At 42.5% G+C, this 13225-nt stretch overlaps 1 protein-coding gene across 10 annotated transcripts in view; it reads left to right on the forward strand.

The window, feature by feature from the left end:
• Positions 1–13225, forward strand: part of LOC121008366 (myosin phosphatase Rho interacting protein) — a 96096-nt gene that overhangs the window by 49235 nt on the left and 33636 nt on the right. For 7 of the 10 annotated variants that reach the window (XR_005780567.1, XR_005780566.1, XM_040440856.1 and 4 more), the window contains exons 5-7: positions 2160–2244; positions 3712–3907; positions 4051–4480. Coding sequence is in view for 8 of the 10 variants with exons in the window: in XM_040440856.1 (XP_040296790.1) it covers positions 2160–2244; positions 3712–3907; positions 4051–4480 (711 nt within the window). In the remaining 2 variants the exon portion in view is untranslated. The remainder of the gene's footprint in view (positions 1–2159; positions 2245–3711; positions 3908–4050; positions 4481–13225) is intronic. The other 3 variants (XM_040440857.1, XM_040440852.1, XM_040440851.1) reach the window with 2 other exon arrangements.

The following is a 13225-nucleotide window of genomic DNA, read 5'->3' on the forward strand; positions in this document are numbered from 1 at the left end:
TGTGCATCTGTTACTACAGCAGCTTGTCCATCTCCATTTCTTTCTCTTCTGGGATCTGCTTTCCCTGGACACATTAGCTTCTCCATTACCTGATATTCGCTTCCCTTTTTCTCAGACCCACTTCACTGTCTGTCCTCTGCTCTGAGTTTGTGGTTGAAATGCTTCGCCACACGTTGTATAAATCCTGAAGATCTCTTTCCTCGCTCAGATGTTCCTCTGTAAGTCCTCTTGGCACTCTTCCTGCCTCGCTGAAGCTGCTGACAGTGCTCACCTTCCACACTGACGCTGTATTTTCCACCCCTGCTCTCCCTTCTTGTACATAGGAGCAGTATTATAGTAGTTATATTCTTGTACATAGGAGCAGTATTATAGTAGTTATATTCCTGTACATAGGAGGCAGTATTATAGTAGTTATATTCTTGTACATAGGAGCAGTATTATAGTAGTTATATTCTTGTACATAGGAGCAGTATTATAGTAGTTATATTCCTGTACATAGGAGGCAGTATTATAGTAGTTATATTCTTGTACATAGGAGCAGTATTATAGTAGTTATATTCTTGTACATAGGAGGCAGTATTATAGTAGTTATATACTTGTACATAGGATTCAGTATTATAGTAGTTATATTCTTGTACATAGGAGCAGTATTATAGTAGTTATATTCTTGTACATAGGAGCAGTATTATAGTAGTTATATTCTTGTACATAGGAGGCAGTATTATAGTAGTTATATTCTTGTACATAGGAGGCAGTATTATAGTAGTTATATTCTTGTACATAGGAGGCAGTATTATAGTAGTTATATTCTTGTACATAGGAGCAGTATTATATTAGTTATATTCTTGTACACAGGAGCAGTATTATAGTAGTTATATTCTTGTACACGGGAGCAGTATTATAGTAGTTATATTCTTGTACATAGGAGGCAGTATTATAGTAGTTATATTCTTGTACACGGGAGCAGTATTATAGTAGTTATATTCTTGTACATAGGAGGCAGTATTATAGTAGTTATATTCTTGTACATAGGAGCAGTATTATAGTAGTTATATTCTTGTACATAGGAGGCAGTATTATAGTAGTTATATTCTTGTACATAGGAGGCAGTATTATAGTAGTTATATACTTATACATAGGAGCAGTATTATAGTAGTTATATTCATGTACATAGGAGGCAGTATTATAGTAGTTATATTCTTGTATATAGGAGCAGTATTATAGTAGTTATATTCTTGTACATAGGAGGCAGTATTATAGTAGTTATATTCTTGTATATAGGAGCAGTATTATAGTAGTTATATTCTTGTACATAGGAGGCAGTATTATAGTAGTTATATTCTTGTACATAGGAGCAGTATTATAGTAGTTATATTCTTGTATATAGGAGCAGTATTATAGTAGTTATATTCTTGTACATAGGAGCAGTATTATAGTAGTTATATTCTTGTACATAGGAGCAGTATTATAGTAGTTATATTCTTGTACATAGGAGCAGTATTATAGTAGTTATATTCTTATACATAGGACCAGTATTATAGTAGTTATATTCTTGTACATAGGAGCAGTATTATAGTAGTTATATTCTTGTACATAGGAGGCAGTATTATAGTAGTTATATTGTTATACATAGGAGGCAGTATTATAGTAGTTATATTCTTGTACATAGGAGGCAGTATTATAGCAGTTATATTCTTGTACATAGGAGGCAGTATTATAGTAGTTATATTCTTGTACATAGGAGCAGTATTATAGTAGTTATATCCTTGTACATAGGAGCAGTATTATAGTAGTTATATCCTTGTACATAGGAGCAGTATTATAGTAGTTATATTCTTGTACACAGGAGCAGTATTATAGTAGTTATAGTCTTGTACATAGGAGGCAGTATTATAGTAGTTATATTCTTGTACATAGGAGTAGTATTATAGTAGTTATATTCTTGTACATAGGAGCAGTATTATAGTAGTTATGTTCTTGTACATAGGAGGCAGTATTATAGTAGTAGTTATATTCTTGTACATAGGGGGCAGTGTTATAGTAGTTATTTTTTTGTACATTGAACCTGATAAAATACCATTGTACTAAGGATTGGTTTTGCTTCACACTTTCACTTTTGTACAGTATGTACTCATTTGTGAGTTTTTTGCATTTGTCAGGTGGCTCGAAATGTTAGCCGTTTACCCTAAGACCAACAAGCAGAATCAAAAGAAGAAGAGGAAAGTGGAGCCCCCCACTCCACAGGTAAGGAAACCTTGGCAACACCTACTTGTTAAATCTTGGTTAAACAAGCAGATATCTTTTTGGTCTTGTACATAGCTGGCTTGCAGCCTGTGACTCCAGCTGTTGTAAAATTGTCGGGTCATGCTAGGAGTTGTAGTTTTACAACAGGTTTGGACTCCACATGAGTGCACTTGCTTCACTGTAAGTCTCTGCTAGAATAGCCGTACTCAGTGAAATTATTAACTGGTAGTGCGGCCTTATCTGCCACTATGATTTGCGTTAAGAAAATGGAGAAGTGTAAGGATCTTTATAAGAACCCAGGCGCCATCTCTTTCCCCTGATAAGGTGGTGGGAGCATGGAGGAACTGCACTGGAATTCCATCCTGCAGAGAAAGTGGAGTCTCAGAGGGGCCATGCCGTGCATGGTAATGGGGAATCTTTGACTCACTGAATCTGTGTGGGAGCCCACAGCTGAAGCTCCAGTTCACTTACATGTCCCGGATGGTTGGGGGTCACAAGACAGCAATGTGATAATCCGATGCCAACACATTTGATTAGCAGCTGCCCATTATTTCCCTAACGTACTCTGTCTATGCGAGTTATGATTAGGTCAGTGCAGAAAGTTGAATGGCATGTATGGGTTGATCAGCCGGTTTGTCCTAAAGGTTTCCCTATGGTAAGTGTCTGTGGTCAGCTGTTATTGATAGGGTAAGCAACTGTTCATGACTGGTCGTCCATGTTAAAGGGGTTGTCCCACTTAAAATATTCTACAGCTTTCAAACCAGCACCCGGATCTGAACTCTTTTGTAATTGCATGTAATTAAAAAATTAGCATAGCCACAGAGTTATTCAATAAAATGTATCTGTATAGCGCCACCTGCTGGTGGTCTTTTTTTAAATTTATTTGTCCTGCTTACTGAGAAGGCCGCACATGCTCAGTTTCATCCTTCAACTGACTCCTGAGCTGTGATAGGCAGAGCTGAGACACGCCCCCTGAGCTTCAGCAGAAAAGACACTCCCCTTGAGCTTGATATAAATCTAGCAGCGCAATGAATGGAGAGATCTCTGGACCCGTGTGAGGTACAGGGCTGGTTCTAGCTTTGGTAGAAAGAGATTGTCATGTTCTATATAATGTCTGATTTTCATATTTTACATTAGTCATAGGATACACCCTTTGAGGACAGACACACTGAGTTAGGGTTGCTACTAATGGTAAAATTGGCTCATGGATCAGAACCCCAAATTTGAGAGATCTTCTCTATCGACTGCGGGGCCCTCATGGGACCTTTTAAGCAAAGGCCGTTGTCCTTCACTCATTTATCCACTAGAGGTGCTGTTATTGTCACATCTGTGTCATCTTTGAGCAACACAGCGAAGATTAAATAAGATTAACCATATTAATTTGCTCATTATCTATGCGTGCCTTTATAGCCCGGTGATGAAAAACCTCTCTGATCTATGTTCTTTTGCATCAACTTTTTATGTCAGGAACCTGGACCAGCCAAAATGGCGGCAACCAGCACAGGGATACCCAATGCAGAAAAGGTTCCTGCCACCAAATCCACTCTCTGGCAAGAGGAAGCGAAGAACAGGAATGGACAGGAGAGTGGCAGCAACAGTCCCATCCAGAGTCCGGTCCACATGCCTTCTTCCCCAAGTGAGCCTGCACCAGACAGCAAAGTCGGTCAGTTTGTTTCATGTTTGGAAGTGGGGGATGGTCTTCCATCTATGTGCCATCTGTAATCTTGTCTTGGTGCCCCATCATCTATGGACTCTGTACAGCACCAATATTTGCCGTGCTTAGTTTTCTCCTCTTTCCCCCACTAGATGGAGGCTTGGTTAATGGAGACCGAGTTGACGGCGGACGCAAGACTCGAGTGGAAAGCGGCTATTTCTCACTAGAGAAGACTAAAGACTTTAAATCTGAAGAACAGCTGTTACAGAGCCCACCTTCACCTTCCACCCCCGATGCGCCCAGCAGGTATAGTGTCCACAGTGCATTCAACCAGGAGCAAGGTCCCTTTTCTCCCCCAGGTAACGGGCACTGCCTGTCGCCGGAACCTCATGTCAATCATGGAACACCAACTGCCCTTCATGTTGCCAACCGGGAGTATGTCATCCTGGCTGATGTACCCCGAGCACGCAGGATCAGTCACAGGGAGGTTTTCCAGGTAGAGAAGAAGCGACTGGAACAGAAAACTAGGGCCCGGAGCCCAGGCAGGGAAGAAGTGGCACGGCTATTTGGACTGCGGAGAAGGTGAGATCACGCAGATTTGTTTTAATTCATCTCAATGTAAATGTCAAGATTTTGGGGGACTGATGGGTAGTTTAGTGGGTGTGAATTATAGCCAAGATTGCAGACAGCCTGGCTGTGTAGACAATGTCTCCAGAAGCCTCTCCTACCATGGGGCTTTACAGGAGAGGCTTTCTGCATTGTACTGGGCAGCCTGATCTCCCACCACCTTCCCTATGAGGTGGTCATAATGGACTGGATTATTATTACGTCTTTTTGAGGGCCCATGAGCCGACATGTGTCGGGTAGATGATCAATGTTTGTATGTTTCATGGTGGTGGAGGGAGGAATGGACAGATTTCATGCACTGTAATCTGCTTCCAGGGGAATGTTGCCCTTGTAGGGGTTACTACACCCATCATCCAGTCCTTTGCATAGATCAGGCACAGCCGGCCTGCTGGGTAACTGGATGAAAATAGTCTATATCTCCCTGTGTAACAATGCTCTACGTGACGTATATATTTATCTACATTCCCCGAAGTACGTAAATGTATGATTTCTAAGTCTGTTCTTAAACCAGATAATCTCCAGTAGCTGTGAAACTACAGCTCCCAGTATGCCATCACAGCCCCAGGGTGTTGCAGCATGCTGGGAGTCGCAGTCCCACTGTTGCCGGACAACCACCAGGAAGCAGCCATTGATGTATGTACACGTGCGCCTGATTTTCTCATGAGTCCAGTATCTGGTATCTGCAATCGCAGCTATTGAATAAGTACTGGCCCATCCATAAGCACAATCTGCAAATGGTACTAACCCACTAACTCCTCCTACCTCGCCGTATTAACCCACTAACTCCTCCTACCTCGCCGTATCAACCTACTAACTCCTCCTACCTCACCGTATCAACCTACTAACTCCTCCTACCTCGCCGTATTAACCTACTAACTCCTCCTACCTCACCGTATTAACCTACTAACTCCTCCTACCTCGCTGTATTAACCTACTAACTCCTCCTACCTCGCCGTATTAACCTACTAACTCCTCCTACCTCGCCGTATCAACCTACTAACCCCTCCTACCTCACCGTATCAACCTACTAACTCCTCCTACCTCGCCGTATCAACCTACTAACCCCTCCTACCTCACCGTATCAACCTACTAACTCCTCCTACCTCGCCGTATTAACCTAACTCCTCCTACTTCGCCGTATCAACCTACTAACCCCTCCTACCACACCGTATCAACCTACTAACTCCTCCTACCTCGCCGTATTAACCTAACTCCTCCTACTTCGCCGTATTAACCTACTAACTCCTCCTACCTCGCCGTATCAACCTACTAACTCCTCCTACCTCACCGTATCAACCTACTAACTCCTCTTACCTCACCGTATTAACCCACTAACTCCTCTTACCTCACTGTATTAACCCACTAACTCCTCCTACCTCACCGTATCAACCTACTTACTCCTCCTACCTCGCCGTATTAACCTAACTCCTCCTACTTCGCCGTATTAACCTACTAACTCCTCCTACCTCGCCGTATCAACCCACTAACTCCTCTTACCTCACTGTATTAACCCACTAACTCCACTTACCTCACCGTATCAACCTACTAACTACTCCTACCTCACCGTATTAACCCACTAACTCCTCCTACCTCACTGTATTAACCCACTAACTCCTCCTACCTCACTGTATTAACCCACTAACTCCTCTTACCTCACTGTATTAACCCACTAACTCCTCCTACTCACTTTATTAACCCACTAACTCCTCTTACCTCATCGTATTAACCCATTTAACTTCTACCTCACCGTATTAACCCTTTGAAAACCTCTTCCTGTGCAGTCTAACAGACACTGACACTCTCACTCTACTGAATGCATGGTTGGCTCTCCAGGCGTTGAGGGTCTGTAGTATTGCGATACCCCCTTCCCCTTCTGTAGCCATCTGGAAAAAAAATGCATGGTTTCTAAGCTTAAAGGGACACTTCCATCAGAAAGGAGTGTTTTTTTGTTTTTAATTTAGTATTCATAGAAACAATTTTTTAGTATGTTTGCCTGATTTTTATTTCAGCAGTACTATGGCATTGAAAATTATAATTTCTCCTATATATAGATAGGTAAACCTCCTGTCAGTTTACTGCTGCTGTCAGGGGGAAGATGTTCTCTGAAGGGTAATTGTCATCATAACAGTAGGTGTAGAATAGGGAGAACAGCATGACCGCTCTACTAATTATCTTGAGAGGCCTAGATAGTGATGTCCACAGAAGAGCATTGCACTGATAGTGTAATGTGTGATGATCTAGTTGAGTCACTACAGGCGGTCTCTCTCTGGCCACAGTGATGGTCTGACTGAGAGAGTTAAGCAAGACTGTCTGCCATGCTGAAAGTCCAAACAAAGAAGAAGTTAAAAAGCCAAGACAGGAAGTAGAAGGCATGGAGTGACTCCAAAAATTTATATACAGAAAACGACCCCCCTGAATCTATCTAAAAATACATAGAATGGTGAAATACAGTGGGGGAAATAATTATTTGACCCCTCACTGATTTTGTAAGTTTGTCCAATGACAAAGAAATGAAAAGTCTCAGAACAGTATCATTTCAATGGTAGGTTTATTGTAACAGTGGCAGATAGCACATCAAAAGGAAAATCGAAAAAAAAACTTTAAATAAAAGATAGCAACTGATTTGCATTTCATTGAGTGAAATAAGTATTTGAACCCCTACCAACCATTAAGAGTTCTGGCTCCCACAGAGTGGTTAGACACTTCTACTCAATTAGTCACCCTCATTAAGGACACCTGTCTTAACTAGTCACCTGTATAAAAGACACCTGTCCACAGAATCAATCAATCAAGCAGACTCCAAACTCTCCAACATGGGAAAGACCAAAGAGCTGTCCAAGGATGTCAGAGACAAAATTGTAGACCTGCACAAGGCTGGAATGGGCTACAAAACCATTAGCAAGAAGCTGGGAGAGAAGGTGACAACTGTTGGTGCGATTGTTCGAAAATGGAAGGAGCACAAAATGACCATCAATCGACCTCGCTCTGGGGCTCCACGCAAGATCTCACCTCGTGGGGTGTCAATGGTTCTGAGAAAGGTGAAAAAGCATCCTAGAACTACACGGGAGGAGTTAGTTAATGACCTCAAATTAGCAGGGACCACAGTCACCAAGAAAACCATTGGAAACACATTACACCACAATGGATTAAAATCCTGCAGGGCTCGCAAGGTCCCCCTGCTCAGGAAGGCACATGTGCAGGCCCGTCTGAAGTTTGCCAATGAACACCTGAATGATTCAGAGAGTGACTGGGAGAAGGTGCTGTGGTCTGATGAGACCAAAATAGAGCTCTTTGGCATTAACTCAACTCGCTGTGTTTGGAGGAAGAAAAATGCTGCCTATGACCCCCAAAACACCGTCCCCACCGTCAAGCATGGGGGTGGAAACATTTTGCTTTGGGGGTGTTTTTCTGCTAAGGGCACAGGACAACTTATTCGCATAAACGGGAAAATGGACGGAGCCATGTATCGTGAAATCCTGAGCGACAACCTCCTTCCCTCTGCCAGGAAACTGAAAATGGGTCGTGGATGGGTGTTCCAGCACGACAATGACCCAAAACATACAGCAAAGGCAACAAAGGAGTGGCTCAAGAAGAAGCACATTAAGGTCATGGAGTGGCCTAGTCAGTCTCCGGACCTTAATCCAATCGAAAACCTATGGAGGGAGCTCAAGCTCAGAGTTTCACAGAGACAGCCTCGAAACCTTAGGGATTTAGAGATGATCTGCAAAGAGGAGTGGACCAACATTCCTCCTAAAATGTGCGCAAACTTGGTCATCAATTACAAGAAACGTTTGACCTCTGTGCTTGCAAACAAGGGTTTTTCCACCAAGTATTAAGTCTTTTTTTGTTAGAGGGTTCAAATACTTATTTCACTCAATGAAATGCAAATCAGTTGCTATCTTTTATTTAAAGTTATTTTTTCGATTTTCCTTTTGATGTGCTATCTGCCACTGTTACAATAAACCTACCATTGAAATGATACTGTTCTGAGACTTTTCATTTCTTTGTCATTGGACAAACTTACAAAATCAGTGAGGGGTCAAATAATTATTTCCCCCACTGTATAGGCTGTTAATATGTGATAACATTTTGATCGAAGTGTCCCTTTCAGCTAATCTTTCCCAGGAAGTTTTTGTTCACAATCCGAACTGATATTTTGTTACGTTGGGAACAATTTACCCCAAAATCAGACCAGTTAAATAGCTTCTTACTGTGAAATGCTACATTAGGATTGAAATTGACCAGTGGCCAAATCATTTCATTCACATCCTGGGAGAGGCTGAGTATAGTACAAACATTGTCATCCTCGTGGACACTGCTTTATACTACCACTCCTCTCAGAAGCTGGCAGCTTTACAGTTAGTGGCCCCTCAATTGCCTTCTGCTGTTTACTTTTTATGGGAAACGGGTCCTATGACATCTCAAGGGGAAGCTGACCGCACGTATTAAAAGGGATGGCTCAAGGGATAGGTGTTAAATGTATATCCGACTGCTAGAACCTCCACCTATCGTGAAGCTTTCCAAATCCCTTGTGTGAATGAAATGGTAGTACGCATGTGTGACCACCTATCTACTCACTGCTTGACGTAGACAATCACTCTACTGGGCGATCTAATAGACAGTGGAGTGGTGGCCATGCTCTATCACTACTGCTCCATTCACACAGGGGACTAAGGTGGGGGGGGGTCCCAATGTTTGGACCCCTAAGAAGCATACATTTATCACCTTTTTCTGTGGACCAACCCCTTTAAAGGATTATTGCAACTTTTACATTGGTAGAGGCCCTACCACTGGCATCCCTACTTATAATAAAAACGAGGGCCCTACAAGACACTGACACCCCATTAATCTCTGAGTACAGTGCGCACCTATTTCCCGCAGACCGTGACATTGTGTATGCTCGATCTGCCTTTCCATTCAGTTTGGGGGGCCCTGTCGGGTACGGGTCCCCGTTCTTGTGACTGAAGAGGATCCTAGTGGTATTACCCACAGTGATCTAATAGCTATCCCCTATCCACCGTAATACCCTTATAAGCCCCAATCAGCCGCCAGTGATCGCTGTGTTCCCTCTGGCAGACACTTTGTGCCTGAGCACAGCTATTTAGGACACCGCATTGTTCTTCAGCACCAAATGTGTGTCATGGGGACCGTGGGCTGTCACAGCAAGGAGCTACAACTCTCAGCAGATCATAAGGTAGAATACTGTAAGTCCACCTGTTGATCAGCGACTATTACACCTTTTTTCTGCATCCTTTCCTTTGTTTCACTTTATATTTATTTCAAGTCTTTTCAGTGTCAGAGGAGAAGAGCAAAAATAAAAGTTAATTATGGCGATCGAGACCCTGTCTCCTTGGCGTAGAAAACCACAATACACGACCGTCCCCTGGTCCGCCAAGTCCGATGGGACCTACTGATTGTAATTTAGTTTCTCCATGTCGGCACTGAAAAGGTTTCTGATTGTTTAGTGGTTTGATTGTCCATCGAGGTGTCGGCTCTGCATAGCGCTTGCCGCCATCTTGCTTATTGAGTCGGTAAATAACCTGCTGATTCGGTGACCTCCAGCAAGGTATATGCTGTCTGGGGTGACTAGATTTTGCTCACGGCAGTCAAATTATTTCATTTCTCATCTTGCAAGAGGAGCTTAGGAGATAAAGCCACGGGCAGCAGCAAAGTCTGACGGACTCACTGAAAATGTATAGATGGTTCGGGTTGCAAAGATGGCTGCTTACGCTGCTTTTAAACGCCATTTCTCATATATTATTATTATTATTAGAGATAAGCGAATTTCATTTTATGAAATTCGTTCACGCTTTGTATGGTGGTAAAAGCAGAATTGCGTTATGGATTCCGTTACCACGGACCATAAGGCAATTCTAGAAAGGAATGCATTCCGTTATAATAGAAGTCTATGGACTGCAAAGCGGATCCGTCCCGTTTGTTATGTAAGGGAGGAGGACTCAGGATCAGGAGAGGACTCCCCTGCATAACGGAAACGGGACAGATCCGTTTTGCAGTCCATAGACTTCTATTATGACGGAATAAATAACGGAATGCATTCTTTTGTAGAATTGCGTTATGGTCCGTGGTAACGGAATCCGTAACGCAATTCTGCTTTTACCACCAAATTCGCTCATCTTTAATTATTATTGTACTAAAAAGGTTGAGCGTATATGACATTTATTTTGTAGTCCTCCAGAGTTACAGCCTGTATTCTGCTTCAGAGCTGCACTCACTATTCTGATAACTGCTGCAGGAAGCTGTGAGCAGCACTAACAGAATCCCTCACCTAAACTTTTATAATGTGTGGGAGCAGATAGTTTTTCCTTTATCAAATGACTGTACAATTCCTTGTGTAAACAGAACATTTCCAATAGTGACAACTGCAAGAGCAAGCTCTGTGCAGACAGTGAACAGGCAGGGAATAATAGGAGATGTCAGCTCTGAAGCCTTCAGACCAATGATTGCAACCCTGGAGTAATATGTATGTATATATTGACTTTCTAGTAGAATATTTAGTGCAGTGCAGCTCTGGAGTATAATACTGGATGTAACTCAGGATCAGTACAGGATAAGTAATGTAATGTATGTACACAGTGACTGCACCAGCAGAATAGCGAGTGCAGCTCTGGAGTATAATACAGAATGTAACTCAGGATCAGTACAGGATAAGTATTATAATGTATGTACACAGTGACTCCACCAGCAGAATAGGGAGTGCAGCTCTGGAGTATATAAGGCTACTTTCACACTGGCGTTTCTGGGTCTGCTTGTGAGATCCATTTCAGGGTCTCTCACAAGCGGCCCAAAACGGATCAGTTCAGCCCCAATGCATTCTGAATGGATAAGGATCCGTTCAGAATGCATCAGTTTAGCTGCGTTCGGTCTCCGATTCGCTTTTGAGGCGGACAGCGTTTTGGTGTCCGCCTGACGATGCAGAGCCAAACGGATCCGTCCTGACTTACAATGTAAGTCAATGGGGACGGATTTGTTTTCACTGACACAATATGGTGCAACTGAAAACGGATCCGTCCCCCATTGACTTTCAATGTAAGTCAGGACGGATCCGTTTTGACTTAGACTTTTTTTTCTAAAGAATAATGCAAACGGATCCGGTATGAACGGATACAAGCGTTTGCATTATCGTTGCGGATCCGTCTGTGCAGATACAAGACGGATCCGCACCGAACGCAGGTGTGAAAGTAGCTTAATACTGGAGGTAACTCAGGATCAGTACAGGATAAGTAATGTATGTACACAGTGACTGCACCAGCAGAATAGTGAGTGCAGCTCTGGAGTATAATACTGGAGGTAACTCAGGATCAGTACAGGATAAGTAATGTATGTACACAGTGACTGCACCAGCAGAATAGTGAGTGCAGCTCTGGAGTATAATACAGGATGTAACTCAGGATCAGTACAGGATAAGTAATGTATGTACACAGTGACTGCACCAGCAGAATAGTGAGTGCAGCTCTGGAGTATAATACAGGATGTAACTCAGGATCAGTCCAGGATAAGTAATGTGTGTACAGACACTCCACCAGCAGAATAGTGAGTGCAGCTCTGGAGTATAATACTGGAGGTAACTCAGGATCAGTACAGGATAAGTAATGTATGTACACAGTGACTGCACCAGCAGAACAGTGAGTGCAGCTCTGCAGTATAATACTGGATGTAACTCAGGATCAGTACAGGATAAGTAATGTAATGTATGTACACAGTGACTGCACCAGCAGAATAGTGAGTGCAGCTCTGGAGTATAATACTGGATGTAACTCTGGATCAGTACAGGATAAGTAATGTATGTACACAGTGACTTCACCAGCAGAATAGTGAGTTCAGCTCTGGAGTATAATACAGGATGTAACTCAGAATCAGTACAGGATGAGTAATGTATGTACACAGGGATTCCACCAGCAGAATAGTGAGTGCAGCTCTGGAGTATAATACAGTTTATATTAGATTAACTCGAACCTGCTTAAATTTACTTAAAGGGGCATATACTTTATCAACCCCTGGATTCAGATCTTTCAGCGAGACAGGTGATGAGCTTCTGCCGCCTGCAATATCAGTGTATAATTACAGCATCCCAGGTCCAGACTAATGATAATCTCTGCCAATAACACAATTAAATGTCTTGATTGATGATGACAATGCATTTGTATTATTATTAATATTGATTGTTGATTGCTCTGATAATTGATAACATTGATTTGACGCCTTCTTGTTTGTATTAGACCACACACTCATTTTCCAGCCTTGTTCTATTTCCAGGTCTTATTGCTCTCCACCTCCTCCTCCTGCTGTGCTGCTGTGCGAGATGGCCATCTTTTCTCAGCCCGCTTCGCTGCCATCTCGTCTTAGTGTCCGAATTTATGAGACAAGAGATGTGACTATTTTCTGTCTCCTAGGAAAAACAATCCAGTCTGGTTTTTCCTCCCCTACCCTCCCTCCGAAAATCTGCTGTCTCCTCTACTGACTCACTCTGATTTTTTTTATTTATTTTTTAACTTCTTTGGCTGCCTGGGAAGGCCGGTGCTGAGTTACTGGGTTTAAAAAAGACAAAAAAAAAATGCCTTTGTCATTATGTTTCCATTGAGAGTTATGTTGGGGGAAATAAAAAGGCTTCTGTTTAATGCATGGTGCAATCAGTGTGCTCCATAACTCACAGCCACCAGATCTCTGGGCTCCATTCTCCTG

Source organism: Bufo bufo, chromosome 7 (genome assembly GCF_905171765.1).
Source record: "Bufo bufo chromosome 7, aBufBuf1.1, whole genome shotgun sequence".
NCBI classification, from domain to species: Eukaryota; Metazoa; Chordata; class Amphibia; order Anura; family Bufonidae; genus Bufo; species Bufo bufo.